Source organism: Musca autumnalis, unplaced genomic scaffold (assembly GCF_047663935.1).
Source record: "Musca autumnalis isolate F117 unplaced genomic scaffold, ASM4766393v1 scaffold_2, whole genome shotgun sequence".
Classification (NCBI taxonomy): Eukaryota; Metazoa; Arthropoda; class Insecta; order Diptera; family Muscidae; genus Musca; species Musca autumnalis.
In genome coordinates, this window is record NW_027411755.1 from 69,332,757 (window position 1) to 69,356,370 (window position 23,614).

General features: G+C 37.6%; 1 protein-coding gene across 4 annotated transcripts; it reads left to right on the top strand.

Annotated features, from left to right (window-relative positions):
• Nucleotides 1-12,919: 12,919 nt before the first annotated feature.
• On the top strand, nucleotides 12,920-17,329 carry LOC141394053 (uncharacterized). Of its 4 annotated transcripts, XM_073967866.1 has the most exons (5): nucleotides 12,922-13,081; nucleotides 13,153-13,364; nucleotides 13,415-13,772; nucleotides 13,833-14,380; nucleotides 15,994-17,329. In XM_073967866.1, the coding sequence occupies exons 3-5, from the start codon at nucleotides 13,719-13,721 to the stop codon at nucleotides 16,646-16,648; spliced, it is 1,257 nt and encodes a 418-aa protein (XP_073823967.1). In that variant the 5' UTR covers nucleotides 12,922-13,081; nucleotides 13,153-13,364; nucleotides 13,415-13,718; the 3' UTR covers nucleotides 16,649-17,329. The 4 variants fall into 4 exon arrangements, with proteins under 4 accessions (XP_073823965.1, XP_073823967.1, XP_073823966.1 ...); XM_073967864.1 differs by having other exon boundaries at nucleotides 12,920-13,081; nucleotides 13,153-13,772; XM_073967865.1 differs by having other exon boundaries at nucleotides 12,942-13,364.
• The last annotated feature ends 6,285 nt before the right edge of the window (nucleotides 17,330-23,614 follow it).

Below are 23,614 nucleotides of genomic sequence, written 5' to 3' on the forward strand. Positions count from 1 at the left end.
AGAGGGAGAAAATGGAAATGTACAGAATAGATGAGAGGAGGGAAAAGAAAATAAAGTAATTAGTAATAATCAAGAGTAGGAGAAGAGTAAATGAAAGTAAGGAAAATATGGATATAAGTAAATATGTAAATATAGGTATACTACATACGGATGCAGATTAAGTCCGCACTGTCCTGCCCCAGAGCCACTTAAGGCTCTTGCAGTACGCTACCAAGATTTTTGGGTTGACAGAGGAAAAGTAGGAAAGAGATTCAATCACGTGTACACCAAAAAGTAAATGCCTTTTGACAATTAGTCTAGGACATTTACATAAAAGGTGCTCAATTGTCTCCGTTTCCTCCTCATCCTCACATAGTCTACAGTACTCAATGCTGTTGCCATCCCACTTGCACGTCATAGATCTAATGCCGCAGTGGCCAGTTATGACTCCTGTGGCGATCCTGATCTCCGACTTGCATAGTGAGAGAAGGGACGCAGTCCTACGCCTCGAGATAGCCGGCCAGATAGACTTTGATACCTTACAACCAGGTACGTCCTGCCATATCCTTTCGGTTTTCTCTGCGTAGAACTGGCTAAGCTTGCCGAGAAAATAGCAAAGCGGGGGTTTGACGTAGTCCTCTACCATAAGGTTAGAGGACTGGGAGCCACGTCTTGCTAATTCGTCAACAATCTCGTTTCCCTCAACATTGCAGTGCCCTGGTACCCAGCATAGCCTAACACGTGAATTACAAGTTTTTAACAAGGACCTACAGTTTTGAACAATCCTAGATTTAATAGTATAAGACCTTAGCGCCTTAAGGGCGGCCTGACTATCTACATAGATTGTGACTGACCTACCTGTTTCGTCCGTCAGTCCTACTATTAATTCTAAGGCCTTCATTACTGCGAAGACCTCCGCTTGAAAGACACTGCAATTCGTATTAAGCTTGTAAGAGCGTTTAATGTTTAGCTCATTGCAGTACACCCCCGCACCAGTACCTTCGACCATCTTAGAGCCATCAGTAAAGATGGAGAGGCTATCGGGTAGTGGCCTGCCATGCTCCCATTCACTTCTGTCAGGGATATAGACCTTCGCTACATCAAAGTCCAGCGAAGGCGAGATGTAGTCTGTTACAGACCCACCGCCACATAGTCCGATCTGACTGCTAAGATGTAAAATGCTAGCATGTCCAGACCCTGAAGTACGCCATAGATTAAGCTCCTTGAGCCTCAAGGCACTACGGGATGCTAGATACTGAACAGAAGCATCCAGAGGGTGGATGTTCAGTATTGCACTTAGTGCTGCTTGAGGGGTGCTCTTCATTGCCCCCGTAATAAGAACTGAGGCTGATCTTTGCACACTAGCTAGTCTAGACAAATTTGACTTACTATTCAGGGCCTGCCACCAAACAAGACACCCATAGGTCAAAATGGGGCATACCACTGTCGAGAACAACCAATGTACGACATTTGGTCTCAGACCCCAACTCTTACCTATCGAGTTCTTACAAGAATAGAGTGCAATTAGACCCCTTTTGGTGCGCTCCTCTGTGTTCCTTTTCCATCTAAGTTGATGGTCAAGAATCACACCCAGGTATTTCGCCTCCGTAGAGAGATTCAACTGCACTCCATCTAGTGTTGGTGGTACGAACTCGCTGATCTTTCTTTTCCTAGTAAAGAGCACCAGCTCTGTCTTAGCCGGATTCACACCCAGTCCATTGTTGTGAGCCCAGCGTGAGAGTTTAGCAAGTGCCCTTTGCATTAAATCAGATAATGTGGTTAAGAATTTCCCACTAATCAGGATTACCACATCATCCGCATAAGCAACTACCTTTGTTCCTAAATTGTCGAATTCCAAGAGTATCCCATTTATCACCAGTAGCCAGAGCAAGGGGGATAAGACTCCCCCTTGAGGTGTGCCCCTGGTGACAGATCTCCTAATAGAGCTCTCCCCAATATTAGAATTGATCAGTCTGCTTCTAAGCATACTGTCAATCCAATCTATCAAGATAGAGGGGACACCCAGTGATTCTAGAGCGAGATGAATGGATTCGAGCTTCACGTAATTAAAGGCACCCTCTATGTCCAGAAAGGCAGCCAAAGTGAAGTTCGAATCCCCCATATTCTTCTCTATACAACCTACGACACAGTGTAGCGCTGTTTCTGTTGATTTACCTTTAATATAAGCATGTTGAGAATTGCTTATGAGGTCACTGCTGAAGAAAGTTCTAATTTCTAAGTCTAACAACCTTTCCAAAGTCTTTAAGAGAAAAGAGGAAAGACTAATCGGCCTATAGTCTTTAGGCAGCGAGTGACTTGGTTTTCCAGCTTTGGGAATATAGGTCACTGTCACCTCTTTCCATAGTGCCGGAATGTGCGATAGTAGTAAACATGCCTTAAAAATCTTCTGAAGGATGGTTATCAGCACAGCCGGTGCATTCTGAAGCATCGCTGGAATGACACCATCAGGTCCAGGAGACTTATATGGCTGAAAAGTACTTATCGCCCATGAGATTTTGGGATAGCTTATTAATCTGTTGACAAGAGCCACCTCCTCGGGCGTGCGGTTCCTGCTTTCATACACACCCAGTGCACTCGAGCTGGCATCCTCACTACCAGGGAAGTGTGTTCCTGTCAGCAGATCTAGAGTCTCCAGAGCGGAGTTAGTCCAGGTACCGTCATCCCGTTTGATGCTCCCGAAGGGTTTTGGATCCTTCGAGATCACCTTACGGAATCTCGCCGCTGCATTAACCCCTTCTATCGACTCACTAAAGCTTTTCCACGAGTCCCTTTTAGCTTTCCTGATTTCACTCTTATACCGATTGAAACTCTCTTTATAGAGATTCCAGTCGGTATCAGACTTTGTTCTGTTAGCTTTATTATATGCTTTCCTACAACTTTTCATAAGCTTAGCCAGCTCCTTATTCCACCAACACAGGAGGACACGCGTGAGATCTTCAACTTGGCCATCTATTTCCTCCGTTGTACGTGGTTCGGAGAACTCGCACAACCTCGAGGAAGCAAGGGAGTTGTAGATTTCCCAGCTTGCTCTCCTTGGATTCCTATGAGGTAGTTGCCTTTTACCTCCAAAATGCACTCGAAAGTGTATCGCCCTGTGATCTGAAAAAGAACACTCATTCGATACTCTCCAGTCCATTATGGAAGTATCCTCCAAATTTGTAAGAGTGATGTCTAAGACCTCCTCTCTTACCCTATTATGAAAGGTGGCGGTGTCACCCCTGTTGCATACTCTCAGATTATTAACTAAAATAAAATCGAATATGGACTCACCCCTCGTATTGGTGTCTCTGCTTCCCCAGTGAAAGTGGTGAGCATTTGCATCACAGCCCATCACCAATCTGCAGCTGCCCGCCGTCTCCTCCACAAGTTTGCGCACCAATTCGCTAGGTGGGTCGGGTGCCTCATACGGCATATAGACTGAGGCCAAGACTAAAGCCCTATCGGTAACCTCATCCAGTCTCACCACAGTCGTATCACCATCACTGTAATTGTAGAGTTGAATAAGATTTAAACTTTTTCTAGCTACAATACAAGTTCTTACTTTATCTCCATTATTCGCATGGAATAGTGAAAAGTGCTTATTGTTTAGCCCAGAAACCCTATTTTTATACAAATAGGGTTCCTGAACCAAAGCAATATCCACAGCAGAGTCTGTGAGGGAGAGAAGGAGTTCAGCAGCTGCGGCCTTACAGTGGTGCAGATTAATCTGCAACACCTTGAGACCGTGCTGCTGAACAACCTTACTGTGACCCCGAGAACCTGAACCGAAGTCCACCGGACCCGAAGTACAGCACTCCCCCACAGTCTCTGATGTATTCAGCACTCTCACTGTCTATGGTGAAACGCATCACCATGCCGTCTCTCTCTCTGAAGCGCTTCAAAAGCCTCCAGCCGTCTACCGACAGACCCCTGTTTTGCTTCCGCAGCATCTTAACAACTCCCCCTGCGTCAGAGTCAGGAGGCGGCACCCACGTAGTGGCCACAATCCTCCTGGGAATCTCCTCCACAGGGACAGCAGCTAGTTTACAACCTTCCCAGAGGTTACCAGAATCCCCTACTAGCTGGACAAGGAAGTCTCTCGACTCCTCGTCCTGGCAGTAGATAATTCTGATTCCCCTTTGGATGACTGCTCTGCCGAAGCCGGTCTTGCTGGCGTCAACCTCATCAGAGGTGATGGCCTCTCTCAACAGGCCTTCCACTGCAATCCAGTGCGAATCGCTGATCCTCCCATCCAGATCAGCCTTGTCAATTATCGCCACCCGGAGATTCTCCGGGGCGATCACGCCTTCCCGGTTAACTGGCAACGGGGTCTTGTCCTTGGAAGTCCGTGGGTATGACATGCCTGGGTCGGCTTTACTAGCCTTCCCAGGTTGAGCCCCTTCAGACTTCCCCTGACCGGTCGTCCCTTGTGAGAGCGGTCCCATGTGGTTGCTCGGTCGACGATCCACCACCCTCTTAGCTAGTCGAGTCGACCTGTTTAATCCTGCCTCGGTCGTCGCAGACGCTCGCAAGGGATTAGAGCAGATTGACAGCACTGGTTTTGTGGTTCTCCCCATAGAGGTTGCCTTTTTCTCAGCCGCTGAGCTGGAAACTGCAGCCTCCACAGGGGTCGGGATCTGGTCAATTGGCAGGGAGATCCTTTCAAAGTGAGGGTATTTCTTTTCAAAACGCCTCACAAATCTGGCCTTCAGGCCAATTTCCCTAAATTCCGACGGGGTCACCTCGGATGGGTCCTTGCCAATAAATCTACGACAGTAGTAGATGGCTCTCCGGTAGTTATACCTGTCCTTCTTCTGCCGAGATTTATTGGCTTTGGTAGAGGGAGACATGGGGGAGGCCGTCGACGTATCCTCCTCCACAGCATCCTCAACCAAGGCGTCTTGCCTGTTCAGGGTTGGTTTGTCGGAACCGACCGACAGTTTAGCCCCTGAAGGAGAGGGAGCCTCGACCGTTAGGTTAGAGCTCTCCAAAGCACGAGAGAGAGTAGCGGTGGATGATTGAGATGGGATAATTGTGATATCCATCTCATCATCCTCCCAACTCTCCCAGTCCCATGGAGGGGGGCTCTCCTGACTGAGTCGGAGACTCTCACTGTCCCTCAGGAGCTCGAGCAATTCCCTGCTCTGCTTATTAATTGCGTCACTGACATTGTCCAAAGTCGGTTCGTTGACGTCCCCGCCCAGGGGTTGGGTGTTCGCACGAGGTGCGTCATTGTCCGGGTTCGAAGCAAGGGTCGGTAATGGAGATGGTTTGGGATTGTTGTTGTGGTTTTGTTTTTTAAAATTTGAATTATCCATAAGAAGTTGACGGTAATGGGGGAACTGAGTACAGCCATGGCATAGCCCTCCACTACTATGACTGGGGCACTGACTACTCGCTGAGGTGCCCAGGTATCAGCGAGGCTCCGTACGAATACAGTTGGTACCCTAACTGCAAACCTTGGAACACCGATAGGCACGAGGTCGCATAACACCCCGGTGTTAGGGGATCTCTCAATTACTTTGGTAGGAGATCGCTACCAAATATATGTCACTCAATCCAAGGATACACTTTGACTTTCAGTGCACTAAGTTGGTATCTGACAATGAGTGGATAACCTTTGGTCGATCACAGCCTCCCAGTTCAACACTACAGGAAGTTGAATGAGAGAGCTGCGACGTCTAGCCCTCGCATCGCGCCAAGATTGTTATCCCCGGCGAGGTGTTGGACATATCCCAGAGGAGAGAATTTCAAGCCCCGGCCGAAGGCCGGCTACATAGAAAAAGTGTCAAATTTAGAAAAACTTTGGATAGCGTAGCTGGTGTTGGACATACCCCAGAGGAGAAAATCTTAAGGCAGAAGAATTTTATAACTGGATGCAATGGTTCTAAGGTCAATATCTCTGGATCCAGAGAAGATATATAGCACCACTTTGGAAAGATTAAAGTATTAGCTATACTATGACATTATTTAATTCAGCACCCATAATGGGCCCCTTTTCGACTTTTTGAGGGTTTTATGGAAAAACCCGGGTCCAAAAATCGATATTTGCTATAACTTCTGAACCTATAAAAATAACCCAGTCATGTCACCACTTGTTGGATAGGTATTTTTATAAGCTTTCCAATGATTTGTCGGTTCAGTAGAACAGAGTCTAGCGGGTACCGGGTACCCGGAATTTCGGGACAAATAACCGGGTAACCGGGTCCGTCCCCCAAGAAAATTTTATATTCCCGTAATCAGCGCAAAAATACCTACTTCTGGAAAAAAAAATTAAAAAAATCGGAGAGTTTTTACTATACTAGAGTTGTTCCAAAATATATCATCGCAGCTAGCATTTGGAAGATTGTTTTTTTCATAACTCATATTGCGGAGTCTTTTTAGAGTCCTTTTGGTGATCAAAAATTGATTAAATCGCTTGTGTGATCAGAAAGAGACTCGAAAGTGACTCCCTGTAATTATTAAAAAGAGTTCAATCATGGTATAAGTAAAGAGGTAGATTTAAATGAAAAAAATCTATAGAACCCTTGTTTTTCTTGAATTCCTAAAACTTCAAAATAAAAGCAACAAGTGGGTTTGTTTACAATGCATTTTTTGAGCATTTTATAAAAAACGCGAAAAATTAATGAAGAGTTAAGTTTTCTCCACATAATCGAGTTGTGAATAAGATAAACCGATTGTTTCAATGCGTTTCTCACCAATTTCTTCCATACAAATGGTTTAAAAATAATTTTAAAAATCATTGAATTCGATTGTTTTTAAAATTGTTTGGCATATCCCAACATACCAAAAAAGCTTGAGAATTATATTATAATAAGCTTACCAACATAAGCCTTAAGCTTATAAAAGACTTGAGAAATCAGTTGTTAAAAGCTTATGCCATAATTTTAGAAAAATCGAAACGGAACCCTTGTTTATAAGCTTACCCTTGTAATTGTAGAACAAGCTTATGCAATTAATATTATCTTAAGCTTACCCTTGTAATACTAGTAAAACAAGCTTACATATATTTTTTTTAATTTTTTATTAAAATTTTATAAAATCAGTTCATATTTTGAGATTTAGTTATAAATTAACAATGTGTGTAGTGTATTTTATAATTGTTATTTTTTAATTTAAATTAAGTTGATTAGTGATTTAAGTTTTCACTCTATGATATAATTAAAATAATTATATTTACAGTTACGTTTTTTGGTTTTATAATTGTTTCGCATCTTTATACGATTTTTCGCGAACCGTCTTGAATGAATGTGTCGTTGGAGTTGCGGCATCTATGAAAAGTAGAAATTTAGTGATAATTTTTTCAGTTAATTTTGTAAATTGAACTTACTTTATATAGCCGTTCTTGTGCAATAGTTGTGCGCCTTGCACTCTGTATGCACGGTTTCTCAGGTCGGGCAAAAACATCATACTCTCCAACGGTGGCAAAATATCCCTCAGCGTAATGTAGACGACATTTCCTGATCAACCATAAAAACTTTTATACAAGTGGTGTCGTAAAACACTCCATTCGGATTCAGCGATAACAAGTTGGTCCCATATAATTAAGTCAATATGAAGCGGCGTGGACTGATTGATATGAGATAAATCTCCCGTGTCTATTAGGGGATGTGTATGGGAACATATGTATGAATGTCAATTATATAATTATTCAAATTTTCATCACTTTCACTCTGTTCGCTTTCACTTCTACTTTCATCAGAACCGCTATTTATGTCACCAATCCTGAAAACTTCTTCGGATTCGTAATTTTTTGGTTTTTAAGAATTCAACCGAACTTCTTCAATGACTTTTTTGTCTTTCAACACTTTTTAAATTTTTTGACATTGCAATTATATTTTAGCACAACACGGATATTTATTTGTTAACACAACGCGGATATACATTTAATTACATAAAAACTAAAAGATCACAAAAAAGTTTGATTGTAAATTGATTGTAAATTTTCTATTTTTATAATATTATTCTCAAGTCCTATTACTTTTTATTTTTATTTGGTATGTTGGGATTATTCAAACACCACACATACATACACAGTTTGTTTATATTGTTTTGAAGTTTTAGGCATACTCGAATGAAAAAATTTAAATTGACATAAAGCTTTGGCTAACCTTTCTTATTAAAACATGAGTTCAATTTAAAATACAACAACAAAAGTGTAGCAATCACAAATAAATCATTGAGGCGTTTAAAATGTGACTATTTTTTCGTTATTTATTGTCACATTTTGATCTTCATGAAGATTGAAAAATGCTTAATCAAAAAAGGGCCATGCAGGCGTTTGAAAAGTGATTATAATTATGTATCTTCTGATCATATTTTGAACAGATAGGTGATTAAAAACTGTTTGTTTTGTTTTATGTTTATTTGAAAATTTTGCCGAAGGTCATTTTTTATTAATTTTTAATTAATTTCTCGTTAGAGACGAGCTTACTGACCAATACTATATTTACATTTACGAAATACACTCGATTTCATCTGTCAATTCCTTTGTGTATACGTCAAATGAAAACTCATCTGAAATCGATTGGATTTCATTTGACGTTTGAGCAATGGAATTTACAGTTGAAATCGAGTGATTTTCGTAAATGTAAACATAGTATAACATGCTTTTTTGGTCCCGGTCCACACTAGAGTGATTTCATTGAAAAAATTACATGAAATTGTGCGTTTCTAAATCGACCTCCATGGTAGAGTAAAATCATAAAATTACTGTAGTGGGGAATTCGATTTAAGAACACCTAATTTCATGAAATTTTTTAATGAAATTCACGCTAGTGTGGACCGGGACTTGAAAAAGGAAAGCCGACGATACGAACCCACACAACCACCACTGTGTGACGTGACATGTTTCGCCTTTGGTTTAGGAAGACACATCGATAGTGGGGCGGCTTCGCTATCATCTAACTTTTTTCCTATTTCAAATGCAATTTGTTTTTTACAAAGTTAAATTTTTTGTTCAAATCTTTGTATGGCTTTCTTGACAAACGCTTAGCGTAGCCTTTAAAAGTTATGAGTTTGGCTCTGAACACTAACACGCCGTGACAACACTTTTTTCCATGTGTTTTTCAAGGACGTGGGTTCGAACCCCAGCCTGGCTCAAGCTGATTTTATTTTTATTTACAAATTTTCGAAAAAGAGTCCCAAATAAATCAAGAAATCGCCAGTAAATGATTGAAATACGACTCGAAAAAGACATTATATACCACCAGAAAATGGGCGAAAATGACTCGAAACTAATACAAAGGAAGACTCATTTGTGATTTGTTTAAAATAGTCGCCTGAGGTTACGTTTTCCTCCCGACAAAGGAGTCATTTATGATCCGAAAATGAGCTCATATTCCAGCTTTTTAATCGTGCAGCAGGATCAAAAAAGATTGTAATTTGATTAAAATTTTCAAAAAATGCTGGCTGGGATGCAGATAAAAACTATTTCCCGTAAAGACTTCTTCATATCATTTATGATCCGAAAATGAGCTAATATTCCAGCTTTTTAATCGTGCAGTCGGATCAAAATAGATTCTAATTTGATTAAAATTTTCAAAAAATGCTGGCGTTACAAGAACCACATGAAAACTTCAAGAACAAACTGGGCATCACTTACACATTTTTCATGTGGTTGTTGTTTTCAACGCGTCGCAGAACGGACCGTATGTATTAGGCCCGTAAAATTTTGTTAAATTTGAAAAAATTAAAGCCCTAAAGGGGTGAGTACATAAGCTGCCTTGCCTGCTTACCTTGCTTGCTTCTGATAAAAGAATAAAAAGGAAAAGGGCAACCCAGTTCGAAATTTGCTCGGCCTTCTTTATTCTTTTATTTTTATTATGTCAGAAATGAAGCACAAAAGCAAGGCAAACAGGCAAGGCATCTTATGTACGCAAGCCTTTAAGGCCTGGGTACATAAACTGCTTCGTAATAATATTCTGGAGCATAACTGAAGTGATTTTTATTTTTTACTCTATTTGGTACTTTTAAAACAAACAGTGAAGTCATGGTAGAACAAATACAAGGTAAAGTTAATACTACAACAAATACAACTCGAACAACAACCACAAAGGAATTTGTTTTTGTTTGTAAACCTTAGTGTCAACGTAAATGTAAACAAAACAAGGAAATGTCTATAAATTATTGGAATTTAAAAAACTAATAATTTTTCACATTTGATTGAATATTTTGGAAAACATGAATGAAAACTCGTTAGATTTTCAATTTGAATGTTTCCATATCATCCCACTAAATGCATAATTTCTCGCAGAAAGTAGAATACTTGCAAAAATGTTTCGGGTCGCTGGTAATTCATTGAAAAAAGAGAAGCTGTTTCAATCATTTGCTTTTGAAAACAAAAAAGCACATGTTTATTAGGGCTTTATTCTTTTCAAGTTTAACAAAATTCCACACATATTAACAAATATTGTACCGCCTCTATAAGCTGTGCTTTAGTGTGCGGCATGTCGTTCGGACCTGGAGGAGGTTACATGTCAATGATATGAAGCCGTCTTTATGGGAAATAGTTTTTTTTTTCTGATGAATAAATGTGTTCTTCAAAAATATATATCCCTAATATACATCGAACATAGAAATAAATACATAAAATGTCGAATGGAATTTGACACTAACACTACAACCCAGTTCAGTCAGCTGGGTATTGTTGCTACCTTTTCTTGTTCTACCATGCAGTGAAGTTCTAAATTTCATCACGGTGCGCATTAACTAAATTTAAATGAAAGGTGCTTACACCTAATGGGTACTTTACACGATATGTTTTTTACATATGAGTTGTCACTTTTCATATACATTTAGTACGGGAGAAGTGACAACTCACATGTAAAAACATATCGTGTAAAGTACCCATAAGAAGTTTTTGCGGATTCTAAATGTTCATAGATCAGAAAAAACAAAAAAAAAAAAGTTCACATACTAAATTGTATGCTAGTGTGAACGCAAAAACTAAAAGTGGTATGGACTTTGACAAACATAAAGGATGTCGAATTGATAAAAGAAGTGACATCTCATATGACATTGATAGATAGTGTAAACACCCCTTAAGTAATTGTACCATGGCCATGGCGAATTGTTTTGTTTTTCGGATTGTTTACAAATTTTACATTACAAAAAAAGTTGATTTGTTGTAGCAATTCGCAGATGCATCTACTTAGGTTATGCTTGGTTTACATTTACGAAATCCACTCGATTTCAACTGTCAAATAGGTTAAACGTCAAATGAAATCCAGATGAGATTTCATATGACGTTTGAGCTATGGAATTGACAGTTGAAATCGAGTGGATTTCGTAAATGTAAACTTATGCTTAGTTTACATTCGGCGTCGTTTGGTGATTTCGAAGGCGTTTCGTGTTTTCGCGCGGAATCAAGCAAAATTTATCATGATTTCGCATACAAAAACGAAATCATCTCATTTCGTGATTTCAGCGAAATCAACATCGAAATCACAGTACACATGATATACAACCCTGTTTTTGCCTAAAAAAGTACCAAAAGTTGCAACACTTTTCACGTATCACAATAAACAAGGTAGATGGTCAATTTCTGCAACAAAAAATTTTAGTATCAAAATTTGTAAACAATGTGAAAAAAATATTAAAATACTTTGTTACAATGCTATTTTTCATTGCGTTCCTGTACTTTTTTAATGGTAATGTTAGAAAAAAGAGCGAATTGTCAAAAATTGCTTCCCCATACAAATTTCTAAAAAATACGGGAACGGAAAAATGACGGAAATTGCAAAAAATCCAGCATAAATGTCAAAATCAACGTGTCAGCTATTATATTAGATGCCAATCAACATGCTTGCTGCTAGGCCAAAATTGTAATATTGTGCAGGTTCTGAGCACAACTTTTATCTATCAAAATTTATTATTATGATGTCTCAACGATAAAATATTTTTTTATTTTTTTATTTGTTACCCTGCGTTTACAAATGACAGGACAGTTGACTTCATGTATTGATTGTCAAAATCCCACAATTTGCCTGTGTGACGTAGGCGTCCAGACAACTGCGAAAACAGTTGTAAAATTATGAATGAAAATCACCGATTTCTTTTTGTTTTCCGTTTACATATTTTGTTTTGTACATATTCTTTTGTTTTCAGCACATTTGAATTATCATCTCACTTCTTTTTCACAAAAATGTCAAAAATTTGTCAACCCGGCTGTCTGTGACAAACTGATGGACAGCTGAGAGACAAACGACAAATGTATGCATGTGTTAGTAAATCAGAGTTGTATTTGAAGACAAACTGTCTGGTGTAAACGCCTAGTTAGTACTATACACAAATAATACGATATATAGATAATTTTACGATAATTTTCCAAAAAAAAGTTGTAGTTCTATATTTTCGTATATTTTTAATGATTAATTCAATTTACAACAACATGTTTTGAAAATTCATGTTATATCAGCTGCGCATATGCATCTACCTTGATCATTGTGATATGCTGGAAATCAACAAAAAAATAAGTGTAAACACCGGGGCGTATTTCAGGATTTCGTGAAATCCAGTGGATTTTGTAGCGCAAGTGTAAACTTGGCATTAGCATAATAGTGCCATGCATGGTACAAATACACAGGTTGCCGCATCGGCAATTGTTGGCAACATAACATGTAAAGATTTGACATCAATTCAATGCAATTGACACATTTGGTATGTTCCTTTACTTTTGAAAGTGGTAAAACCGGCAAAAGTAGCAAAAGTTGTAATCTGCTTCCATATGAATTGTATGGTGTCTGAAGTAAAGGAACGCTTTTCGAGTGAAAAGTTGTAAAACTTGAAGATTCTTGCACGTAAAGGAACAGAGCTATTATGTTACCATCAGCTGGCATGATAATGCTACCTGTATTATTGTACCATGGTGCCATGCTCTACACACTTTCCAATTCAATGTGTGACCATACAACCTCACTTCAAATTTTGGCATAACAACGTGAATGACATTTCTTTCTGTCACTACTCTTGGTGTGCAACTCTGCTAAAAATATGTAAAATTAAAAAGGTGTAAGAACATCATTTCGCCTCGTTTTCTTTTTTCACACAAAATATTAATCAAATTGTTCGTGGCAAAAGTGTGTGTGTGTTTTTTTGGGTGGTAAATATCCAAATAATAAAAAGAATTTTAATTAAACCAAAAGCAAACACTTTGATATTTTGTAACGCAAGCTGGCTCTATTATTGCATGAAGAAGAAAGAAAATACCATAACGAAGGCAGGGCGAAAAAGAAGAAGAAAGCAACAGAGACATCAGCAGTAGCAGCTTTGACGGAAAAGAAGTGGTGCTGGACTGTGATTGCTGCGATTGATCGAGAAGTTATCTGCGAACAGGAGGATACCATTTTTCGCGGACAACAAAATCATTGGCATTTAATAGATAGGTGAAGCTTGTTGACATTTTCTACTCCCACCTTTCACTATCTCTGTGTAGGTTGTGCGTGTTCTGTGATTTGTTATTGTTGTGTTGCTAGCATAAATGCTTCAACATTGATTACACAAAAGGTTTTCAAAACATCAAAGAGGAAGAAAAAACGAAGAAGTGGTGAAACTAATTTTGCCATATGGAAGGTAATTGAGTCACAAGCAAGACAGACGAAACAAAAAATCTCTGAGATTTTTGTGAACTCAGCAAAGTGTTGGAAGTTAATACAGGGACTCTACCAGCCTGGATAGTTGGTCGCGTTGAACTTCGACAAACAATTGTTGATTTGCATTTTGTGTGAAAGTAAAAGGCCATGTCAAATGGTGACGATGTGCTAGACAATTGGGAAGAATTTGACGAAGCAGGTGTAAGTATTCCCCTCATTTAAAAAGGTGTTTGCAATGAAATATATGCCTTTTCTTATTAGTTACAGACTTCTTTGAAGAACTCCAACTCCTCAACACAAGACACCTCGTCCGCAACAGAGAGAATTGCGTCCTCCAAAACGAAAACATTGCGAAGTACACAACAGAGTCAAAATTCTTCTACTGCCTCCACCACCACCACTACGTCATTGTCGCTGTTAACAAAAAATTCAACACAACAACCACAAATGAAATTATTACAGCGCTCCTCATCTCAGGCTCAGGATTCTTCCGCATCAACTCAAAATACGACTGCAGGTAATAAGAATTTTGTAAAATCACCATTGGATGATATGGCGGCAACATTTGAACCGGTCATGATGGTTTTACATAAGCCAAACGATGAATATTCATCAGCCACCTATACTCAGCCGACTGTCAATCAAACGGTAAAAATTTTACGGCGTCCCACTCAATCGTCAGAGCCTCGCAATAATGGTATGCGTCCGAAACAACCAATTAAGACTTTGAAGCAAAGGGAGCAGGAATATGCCGAAGCAAGGCTACGGATATTAGGTTCGGCGAAAAATCCCGAAGATGATGAGCAGCGGTAAGTTGGAATTTATGGTTTTCTTTCCTTTATAGATGTAAAAAATGTGAGGTTCTCCGGTCTCGGATCAGGTTGATATATACACCACAAATAGTCCTTGGGGTCCTGATCATAACGATATAAATGCTGTCTTGCTCTAGTTCATACTTCCCGAGATATGGGCTTTTACAGTTCTGTAAAAATCAACGATATTTCTCATAGTTTTAAAGCCGAACAATATTGGTATCATTGTAAAGCTCTGAAGGTCTTGATTGCAACTAGAGTGTGTTCCATTCTTAAGGGAAACATCTAACATCAAGTTAGTGAGGAAGTTCGAAAGGAATTACCCTCACGCAAATAAGAAGTTGAGTGATAATGAAATTTCTACGTCAAGAGCAGGAGCAACCCACATTGAGACTCCAAGGAGGTGACGACGGGAGAAACCTCCAGCACAAATAAGTATAACTCTTCATCCAAAGCGACAAACTCACAGCCATCAAAGAAAGCTGAGAAGAAGCCAAGAAAAGGAAAAAGACGCCATGTCCAAGTCCTTCAGTAAGGTTTTGATCGATTCGAAAGCTGTCTCAACTTCTAAACCCCAGTTATTCAGCTGATGAACAAATAGAAACCAAAGAAACCATCCGACTCAGGTGCGAACGGCAGCAGGAGGAATAATGATGGGCCTGTGGAGGCATCGACTGCTTCAAAGGACGCCGTTTCTCGGTCGACCGATCCAAAATCACAACCAGTGGTTGTGAAGAGGGTGAGGTCGTCCAAAGAACAACCTCTTGCTGCAAAAAAGCTTATCTCTTCAATAGGTGCATCTTCTTCGAAGTCTTGTACTTCTGCTTTGTGGATCCAGGCCTCCCTGTGACGTATGCTTATATTTATTCGCTCGGAGTTCATTTGTGGTAGATGTAGGATCGGGGCGTAACCGTATTCCAAGCTCCACAATAATTTTAGCTCCCGTACTACAAGATCGATTGGAGGGAGATCAAGTAGCACATTGAGGATACCCTGTGAAGTGCTCTTTATGGCACGTAGCATTTAGCAAAATATTTGAAGGAGGAGCTATTAAACCTCTCTTGGCAAGTTCCTCGACATTTCTTTTTACGTTAATTGTTGATTCAGAATGATGCCGAGGAATATGGCTTCTAAAGAGGTCTCTGAGGTTCAACTTTTTTCTTCTCCCTTAACGGAACCGCCTCTGTCACCTCATTGTTGTGTGCTCATCTCGGTAGTTTGATTAGAGCTCCTTGCATAAGTGCCCATAAAGTTTGTAGGAACGTCACGCTAATTTTGTGACTGTTATAAATGCTACGATACCTTTTACAACGATTTGTACTTCCCCTATTATGGATTTCCAAGATTTTTGGCTAAATATCGATAATCCATATCATGAAATGTATATCTCCGCAATACATAAAAGCTAATAGCATGCATTTTGGAACTGCGGTCACGCACTTGCAATCAATCAAAAAAAAAAAAAAAAACTAAAAATAATATAATCAAACTATTGATAAAGGTCCAATGTCATGGCCTTGGGATGTGGTTTTGTTTGACGTGCGATATTTTGAAATATACAAATCTGAAATATTTATACAATTCTGAAATATTTATTTTCTTCATTTTAGCACTGCATCATCACCAACTGTGGCAACATCTACCAGTAATTCAACACCTTCGACACCCACTACGGGGTCAACAGCACCCACAGCACCACCAACATCTTATCCAACAACTCCCATAAATAATGTTGGGCCAACGAAAATAAATTCACCCAAAACTCAAGGTGGTGGTGGGCCACCACCCTATAGTAATCACTATCAATATCAGCAGCAACAACATCAACTTCAACAGCAGCAGCAACAACAACAATATCAAGCGCAACCACCGCCGCCACAATATCATCCGAATTATCAGCAACAACAGCAACAAAATTTCTACTACAATAATCAGCAACCACAATCACCTGCCTACAATAATAATAATCGCACATTCAACAGTATGCCACTGTTGGGGCATGGACCCATGGGTGCCATTGGACAGCCAGCAGCACCATATCAACAAACAGCAACGGTGCCGGTCATGCATCAGCAGCAGCAAATGCAAAAAATGCAACAGCATTATCACAAGTCATCACAGCAACAACAAAAGCAGCAACAGACCTGGTCTCCCGTGGTGGGTGGCAGTGTTTCTTCAGCTTCGTTGAGACAGCAACAAAATGAAAATTTATTACGTTTACCCAAAGGCCCGGATGGTACCATTGGCTTTCAAATGCGCCGGTAACGCGATGATAGGCCTCTGGACTAACGCCTAGCGGTGGTCAAACGAATTCAAATTCAAAATCATCAACCTTAATAACTGCTAAATTGTACATTTTTAACTCAATATCTTTATTAAGCGCATGCACACCTTTTAGATGCAAACATTTGTTTTTGTGGGTGGAACTGATACTAGATAGATAATGGCGTTTAATAGATGTATTGAGATTCAAAGAAACAAAAAAAAAACAACATCTAATCTATTCCCTCGATGTCGCTGCCGTTTTTTTCTACATCTGAAAAGAAGAAACACACACACACAAGCCACTTTTTTGGGGAACCAACAGATCTAATTTTTTGGTGTTTTATAAAGAATGAAGGATGGAAGAAATTCCCTAAATAAAACGAAAAAAAAATTAAATAAAATATTTTACATTTATAAATATTTTTCTTCTAACCACTGACGCTAATGATGAGTCCCTCTTTCTCGACCACTATCCTTTTTTATGCTGCTTCTCTGTTTTACTAACATAGACCCCTCAAAACGCCCAAGACCCCAGCGCGCCTTCTATACACATTTTTGTCTCTGATATTGTTTTTTGGTGAACATATATAAACAAATTAAATTACTTTATTGATTTAATATTTGATTTTTTAACTGTATGGAGCATATTAATTATATATATGATGATATTTTACAAACAAATCATTATTTTATTGTTGTTTTTATTTATTTTTAAAGTTTTCCAATTTTCAAATTTATATTTAGATAAAACAAATTTAAGCTGTGTCATAAAGTGATCGGATATCAATGAACTATATTTCTGGTTCTAGAGTTCAAGGGCTTTTGAGCTGAATATTTAACAGGACTTTGAAATATTTATTTTGTTGAAAAAAAAAACACTCCACATGAGAGTTCAATAAGTTATTAAAGGCCAGACTTATGCAAACATGCTTGCAGTTAGAATAAAGGTAATGGTATTTATAAACAAACAATACGAAAAGTTAAATCGCTGTTATCTTGGATAAGGCAACATACATAATTTTTTTTACAAACTATTTTGACGTTTCTATAACATTTACATGTTTTGTAGATAACTCGTAAGTAAAGATAAGGTACATAGATATGTATGTGAAAGGCGTAATATGCTGGCGAATCTACATACAATATCATAATGGTTCATTCATAGAGAATAGGGAAATGTCCAGTATATATACATAGTTTGTAAATGTGCTTAACATAATCACGGCTATAAAACGTGTAAAAACAAAACAAGTGAAATTCCCATGATGTTGACGACCCAGTAAATATGACGAGATTCTTTACAGAGAAAGCACTGTGCCTTACGCGCTGGCGGATTATACCTGAAAGTACTATGTCGACCGACTTATTAAAATGGTAATAGAATGAGAAAGACATCACAACAACAACATAGTTCACGCCTTGAAATGTGACATGTGTTTGGCTGGGGATGAGTGTTAGTCGTAGTCTTAAATATCTCTATAACTCGGATAAATTCCTCAATATTAGTTATCAGCCCAATTATAAATATCATCTCACCGTGATGATTTCTCATACTAGTCTCCTCCCTTATTGTAAACATCATATCGCCGTGAGCGCTGTTCACACTCTTACCTTACTATAAACAACAAAGGGATGAGCAAAACTCACGTTCGTGAGAAAATTAGATATTATATTATATATATTATATTATAAAAAAGTGAGAAAAAGAGGCTAGTTTCTGGTGAGATTTCTCATTCAAGAAACCAAAGTGAGTTTAACAAAAATATGTAAGTATGGACCTTTTTTACAAAAACTATAAACGAACCTTTTTATATTTGTAACTAGCTGAACCCGGCGCGCTTTGCTGCCCCGACTACGATAAAATATAATGGAATGCCATAATTATATTAACGTTTTTAATATTTTAACGAATAAATATAGGAGATATGAAGGAGTTATATACCTATTCAGGGTTGTTATGGAGCTACTACGGTATTTTTTTAAGTTTCAGGAGGTAACACTCCTTCGAAAGCCTTTCCGCCTATAAGTATTCCTAATGATTTAGATATATCATAATAAAACATAAATCTTAAGAAGTCTCTCAAAGATATGATACTTAACAGACTTGGTCAATTCCTTCCCAACTATAAGTACTTCTGTAAATAATGATGACTTTTACTGACTGCTAAGTCTTCAAAATTTCATTGAAATTGAACATATGTAACAAAAACATTAAATCGACCGAAAATATATATGGGTAGCTATATTCCTATATGAACCGCTCTCGATATAATTTGTCATATTTATTTTTAGACCAAATCCCGTCTTACATTCACATTTTGTGCATTAAATACGGAAAATCAGCCGAATATATATATGGGAGCTATATTTTAATCTGAACCGATTTCGGTATAATATGTCCCATTTATTTCTAGAACGAATTGCGTCACGCTTTCCAAATTTCAGTGAAATTGGACATATGTAGTGTGTCCAAATCTGAACCGGTCTCGATAGAATTTGGCACATTTATATTTAGAACAAATTCCGTCAGACATCCCAAATTTCAGCGACATTGGACACATATAGCGTGTTTAGAGCATCAAATACAGAAAATCGGCCTAAAATATAGATAGGAGCAATATCCAAATCTGAACCGATTTCGATATGATTTGGCACATTTATGTTTAGACTAAATCCCGTTACGCATTCCAAATTTCACAGAAATTGGACATAAATAGCGAGTTTGGTTCATAAAATACAGGAAATCGGCCGAAAATATATACAGGAGCTATATCGAAATCTGAACCGATTTCGATATAATTTGGCACATTTATTTCTAGACCAAGTTCTGTAACACATTCTAAATTTCAGCGAAATTGGACATATATAGCGTGCTTGGTGCATAAACTACAGAAAATCGGCCGAAAATATATATGGGAGCTATATTCAAATCTGAACCGATCTCTATATAAGTTAGCACATTTATTTCTGGAACAAATTCCGTCAGACCCTCCAAATTTCAGCGAAATTGGACATATACAGCGTGTTTGGTGCATAAAATGTGGAAAATCGGCCGAAAATATATATTGGAGCTATAACCAAATCTGAACCGTTTTCGATATAATTCGGCACATTTATGTCTAGACCAAATTCCGTTACACAGTGTTTGGTGCATCAAATGCGGAAAATCGGCCGAAAATATATATGGGAGCTATATCCAAATCTGAACCGATTTCGATAAAATTCGGCACATTTATGTCTAGACCAAATTCCGTTACACTTTTCAAATTTCAGCGAAATTGGACATATATAGCGTGCTTGGTGCATAAAATACAGGAAATCGGCGAAAATATATATGGGTGCTATATTCAAATGTGAACCGATATCTATATAATTTGGCACGTTTATTTCTAGAACAAATTCCGTCAGACCCTCCAAATTTCCGCGAAATTGGACATATATAGCGTGTTTGGTGCATAAAATAAGGAAATCGGCCGAAAATATATGTGTATGGGAGCTATATCCAAATCTGAACCGATTTTGATATAAATTGGCACGTTTTTTTCCAGACCAAGTTCCGTCATACATTCCAAATTTCATCGAAATTGGACATAAATAGCATGTTTGGTACATAAAATAAGGAAATCGGCCGAAAATATATGTATGTGGGAGCTATATCCAAATCTGAACCGATTTGAATATAATTTGTTAAATTTATTTCTACATCAAATTCCGTCACACATACAAAATTTGGGGATTGTATCTGTAATACTTCTAAAGATATTTGCATACAAAATCTAAATTTTTTTGGAGGTACCTCCGGTTTTGATGCTATATCTTCAGATCAACGCGAAATTTCAAAAAATTATATAGCCTATTTTCATTCCAGGCCATGTAGCAATGTACCCTAAACATTTCAGTAAGATCTGTTCAGCGGTTTTCGAGTCTATAAGGCACAAACCAACAAACAGACAGACAAACAAATTTCAATTTTATATATATAGATGAAAGTTAGTTAAGTTAAGTTAAAGTTTATTGAGACTCATAAAAAAACATACAATGCAATGCATACAATTTAAAACATTTACAAGAGGACTTAAAACTATAATGTATTATTTTAATTTTAGTAATTTGGGTGAATTAACAAATTGAAATTGTGGTAAAAGTAATATTTTAGTTATTAATTATCATAACAAATGCTAAATTATGCTTGCTCCCGGCATCCACCATATTTTGTAGAGCTCTTGGTCTACAGATAAAATCCTTAAAAACTACATTTAAATTTTTACCTTACAAACTATCTTACAAACTAAAAATAACAGAAAAAAACTAACCTCTGTGTGTACCAGGAATAGTGGATGCATAAAAGGAACTGCCAGGAATGTTGTTTCGATCCACCAAAATACCAATGGGAGACAAATAATTTGTATTTGTCCAACTTAAATTTTGTTCTGCACTTAAAATATTTTGCATAACGTTTCCTTCAAAATTTTGGAGACTCTGTACAAATTTAAGAGTACAATTTTGGGCGTAATCTGCAATGCGCACGACTGATGACTTTTCATAAATATATTTATTTGAAAATCTCCTGTTTTCCGATTTGTAGTTCTTCCTTATGCATTTCCGAATAATATTTCTTTCAAAAACTTCCATTTCTTTCATAACGGTTGGTGAAATGGTGAACCAAATCGGAAAAGCATAAAGAAGGACTGGTCTTATACTAACCTTGTATAGGAGTAATTTTGTTTCAGCCGATAAGAATTTGTTATGAAATAATGTAGCAAACGATCCCTTCATTCTGTTAGCTTTTCTAAGGTTTTCCCTAGCGTGCTTATTAAATTTTAACAATTTATCGAAGTTAACTCCAAGGTATTTAAATGAGTTTTCAAATGGAATTTCGTTCCCATGAAGAAATAATTTCAAATTTTTGCTTTGTGGAACCACGAACCGTTTGCATTTTCCGGATGCGTTTCGTAAGCATAACGCTTTACTTTTCGCCACATTGATTTTAATTCCCCAATCCAAATAAAAATTATTCACTTGCTCAAGGTGAGAAGATACCTGACGGAGAGCTTCGACGGGCGATTCATGGTGCGCGTAAAGTAACGAATCATCGGCATATAATATTCCCTTCGAATCACCAAATTCGTGAGGAAAATCGGATAAAAAAATGTTAAACAAATAAGGGGAAAGTATTGAACCTTGTGGGACTCCACAGGTTATATCCCCCATAGATGACAATTCATTGTTATGCAAAACACAGAATTTCGTATTTTTAAAAAAACTTTGGACAAGCTTGTTCAAAGAATTTGGAAAACCTATTCTTATCATTTTATACAATATGCCCTTATGATCGGCCCTATCAAATGCTTTTTCAACATCAAGTGAAACCGCAATTGTACACTTACGTTCCCTCAAATGTTGAACAACATCGCTTGTAAATTTAAGAAGAGGATGTAGTGTTGAATTTCCTTTTTTAAACCCAAATTGACATTCTGGAATAAAACTACTGGTAACACTTAAGTCCAATTTTATTTTAATAATTTTTTCAAATAATTTTCCTAAATTTGGAAGCAGAGAAATGGGTCTCAATGCAGTTACGTCATTGTTACCACGTTGTTTCTGAATCGGTAGTATTTTAGCAATTTTCCATGAATTTGGAAAATAGGAGTTATTAAAACAATTATTATAAATAATAGCTAAAAATTCATACGCCTCTTCTGGAAATTTTTTAATTACAAAATTCGAAATGTTGTCTATACCTGCAGATTTTTTATTGTTCATAGAATTTACTATGCCCATAACTTCACTTTTGGAAGTAAACAAGGAACTAACAAGGTCGTTTGCCACGTCACACTCATCGTTAAATGTTGCAATTGAAAGTGGAATATTTGACATGACTTGATTAATAGTATCGTCAACAACATCAGCATTTCTGACGCGAGATGGAGAATTAAAAACGGCTTGAAAATGGTCTTTTAAAGCAACTAGCTGACGATCAGTACCTTCGATTTCTAACCCATTGACGGCTACTGTTTTAATAGAAGCGCGATTAGAACGACCAATAATATTGTAAATGTCTTTGTATGTCGAGGGACCAGGTTTAATTTTAGCAAGGCGGTTATTAAACGCTTTGGCTTGCTCTATATTTATTTGCTCTTTTATTATTACCGAAATAAGTTCAATTTGTTTTGAAGTAAGTAGATAATCAGGATGCCTGCGATTAAGGGTACGAGAATAAATATTTTTCAAGTCCTTTTGCCACCTATATTTAGTTTTTAAGAGTTTTTTAACTTTCTCAGATGGAACAAATTTTTTATTGGAAATTTCAATTTGTTCGGAGTGGCGGGAAGAAACTAAATTTACTGATGTCTCAAATTTTTCTATATAATAATCAATCTCCTGGTTAGACAAATTTCGATTTTTCGGAGGCATGATCGCTGAAATTGCGCTACTAACATCATTTTTGAAAACTACCCAGTTGGTGTTCATAAAAGAAGTAAACGTTCTTGGATTTTTATATATAAAATCAAAGTCTGGTAAGACAATATTAATACTCAATGGGAGATGATCCGAAAAAGTAGGCAATGTTGACGTTTTATAGTTTATACTCAAACTGTCAATAATGTTATTACTTATTACGAAATGATCTAAGTGCGAAGAACCAGAGGGAAAAGAAGGATGCAAATCACAAATCCTTGAAACAGAAAGGGATTCGTTCTGCAACCAATTCAACAGAATGCAACCATTGTAATTGTTATCAGCATCACCCCAGGAAATATTTTTCGCATTTAGGTCTCCTCCTAAGATTAGACCATCAAAACTCTCGGCATATCGTAAAATTGCATTCAAACCATTTACAATTTCTAAACGATTATAATTGCTGGGGAAGTAAAGAGAACCTACAATAAATTTCTTATTGGCTCCATTGTATTTGACATCCACAACTGCAAAAACGCTTAAGAAGTTATGTCCCGGGATACAAAT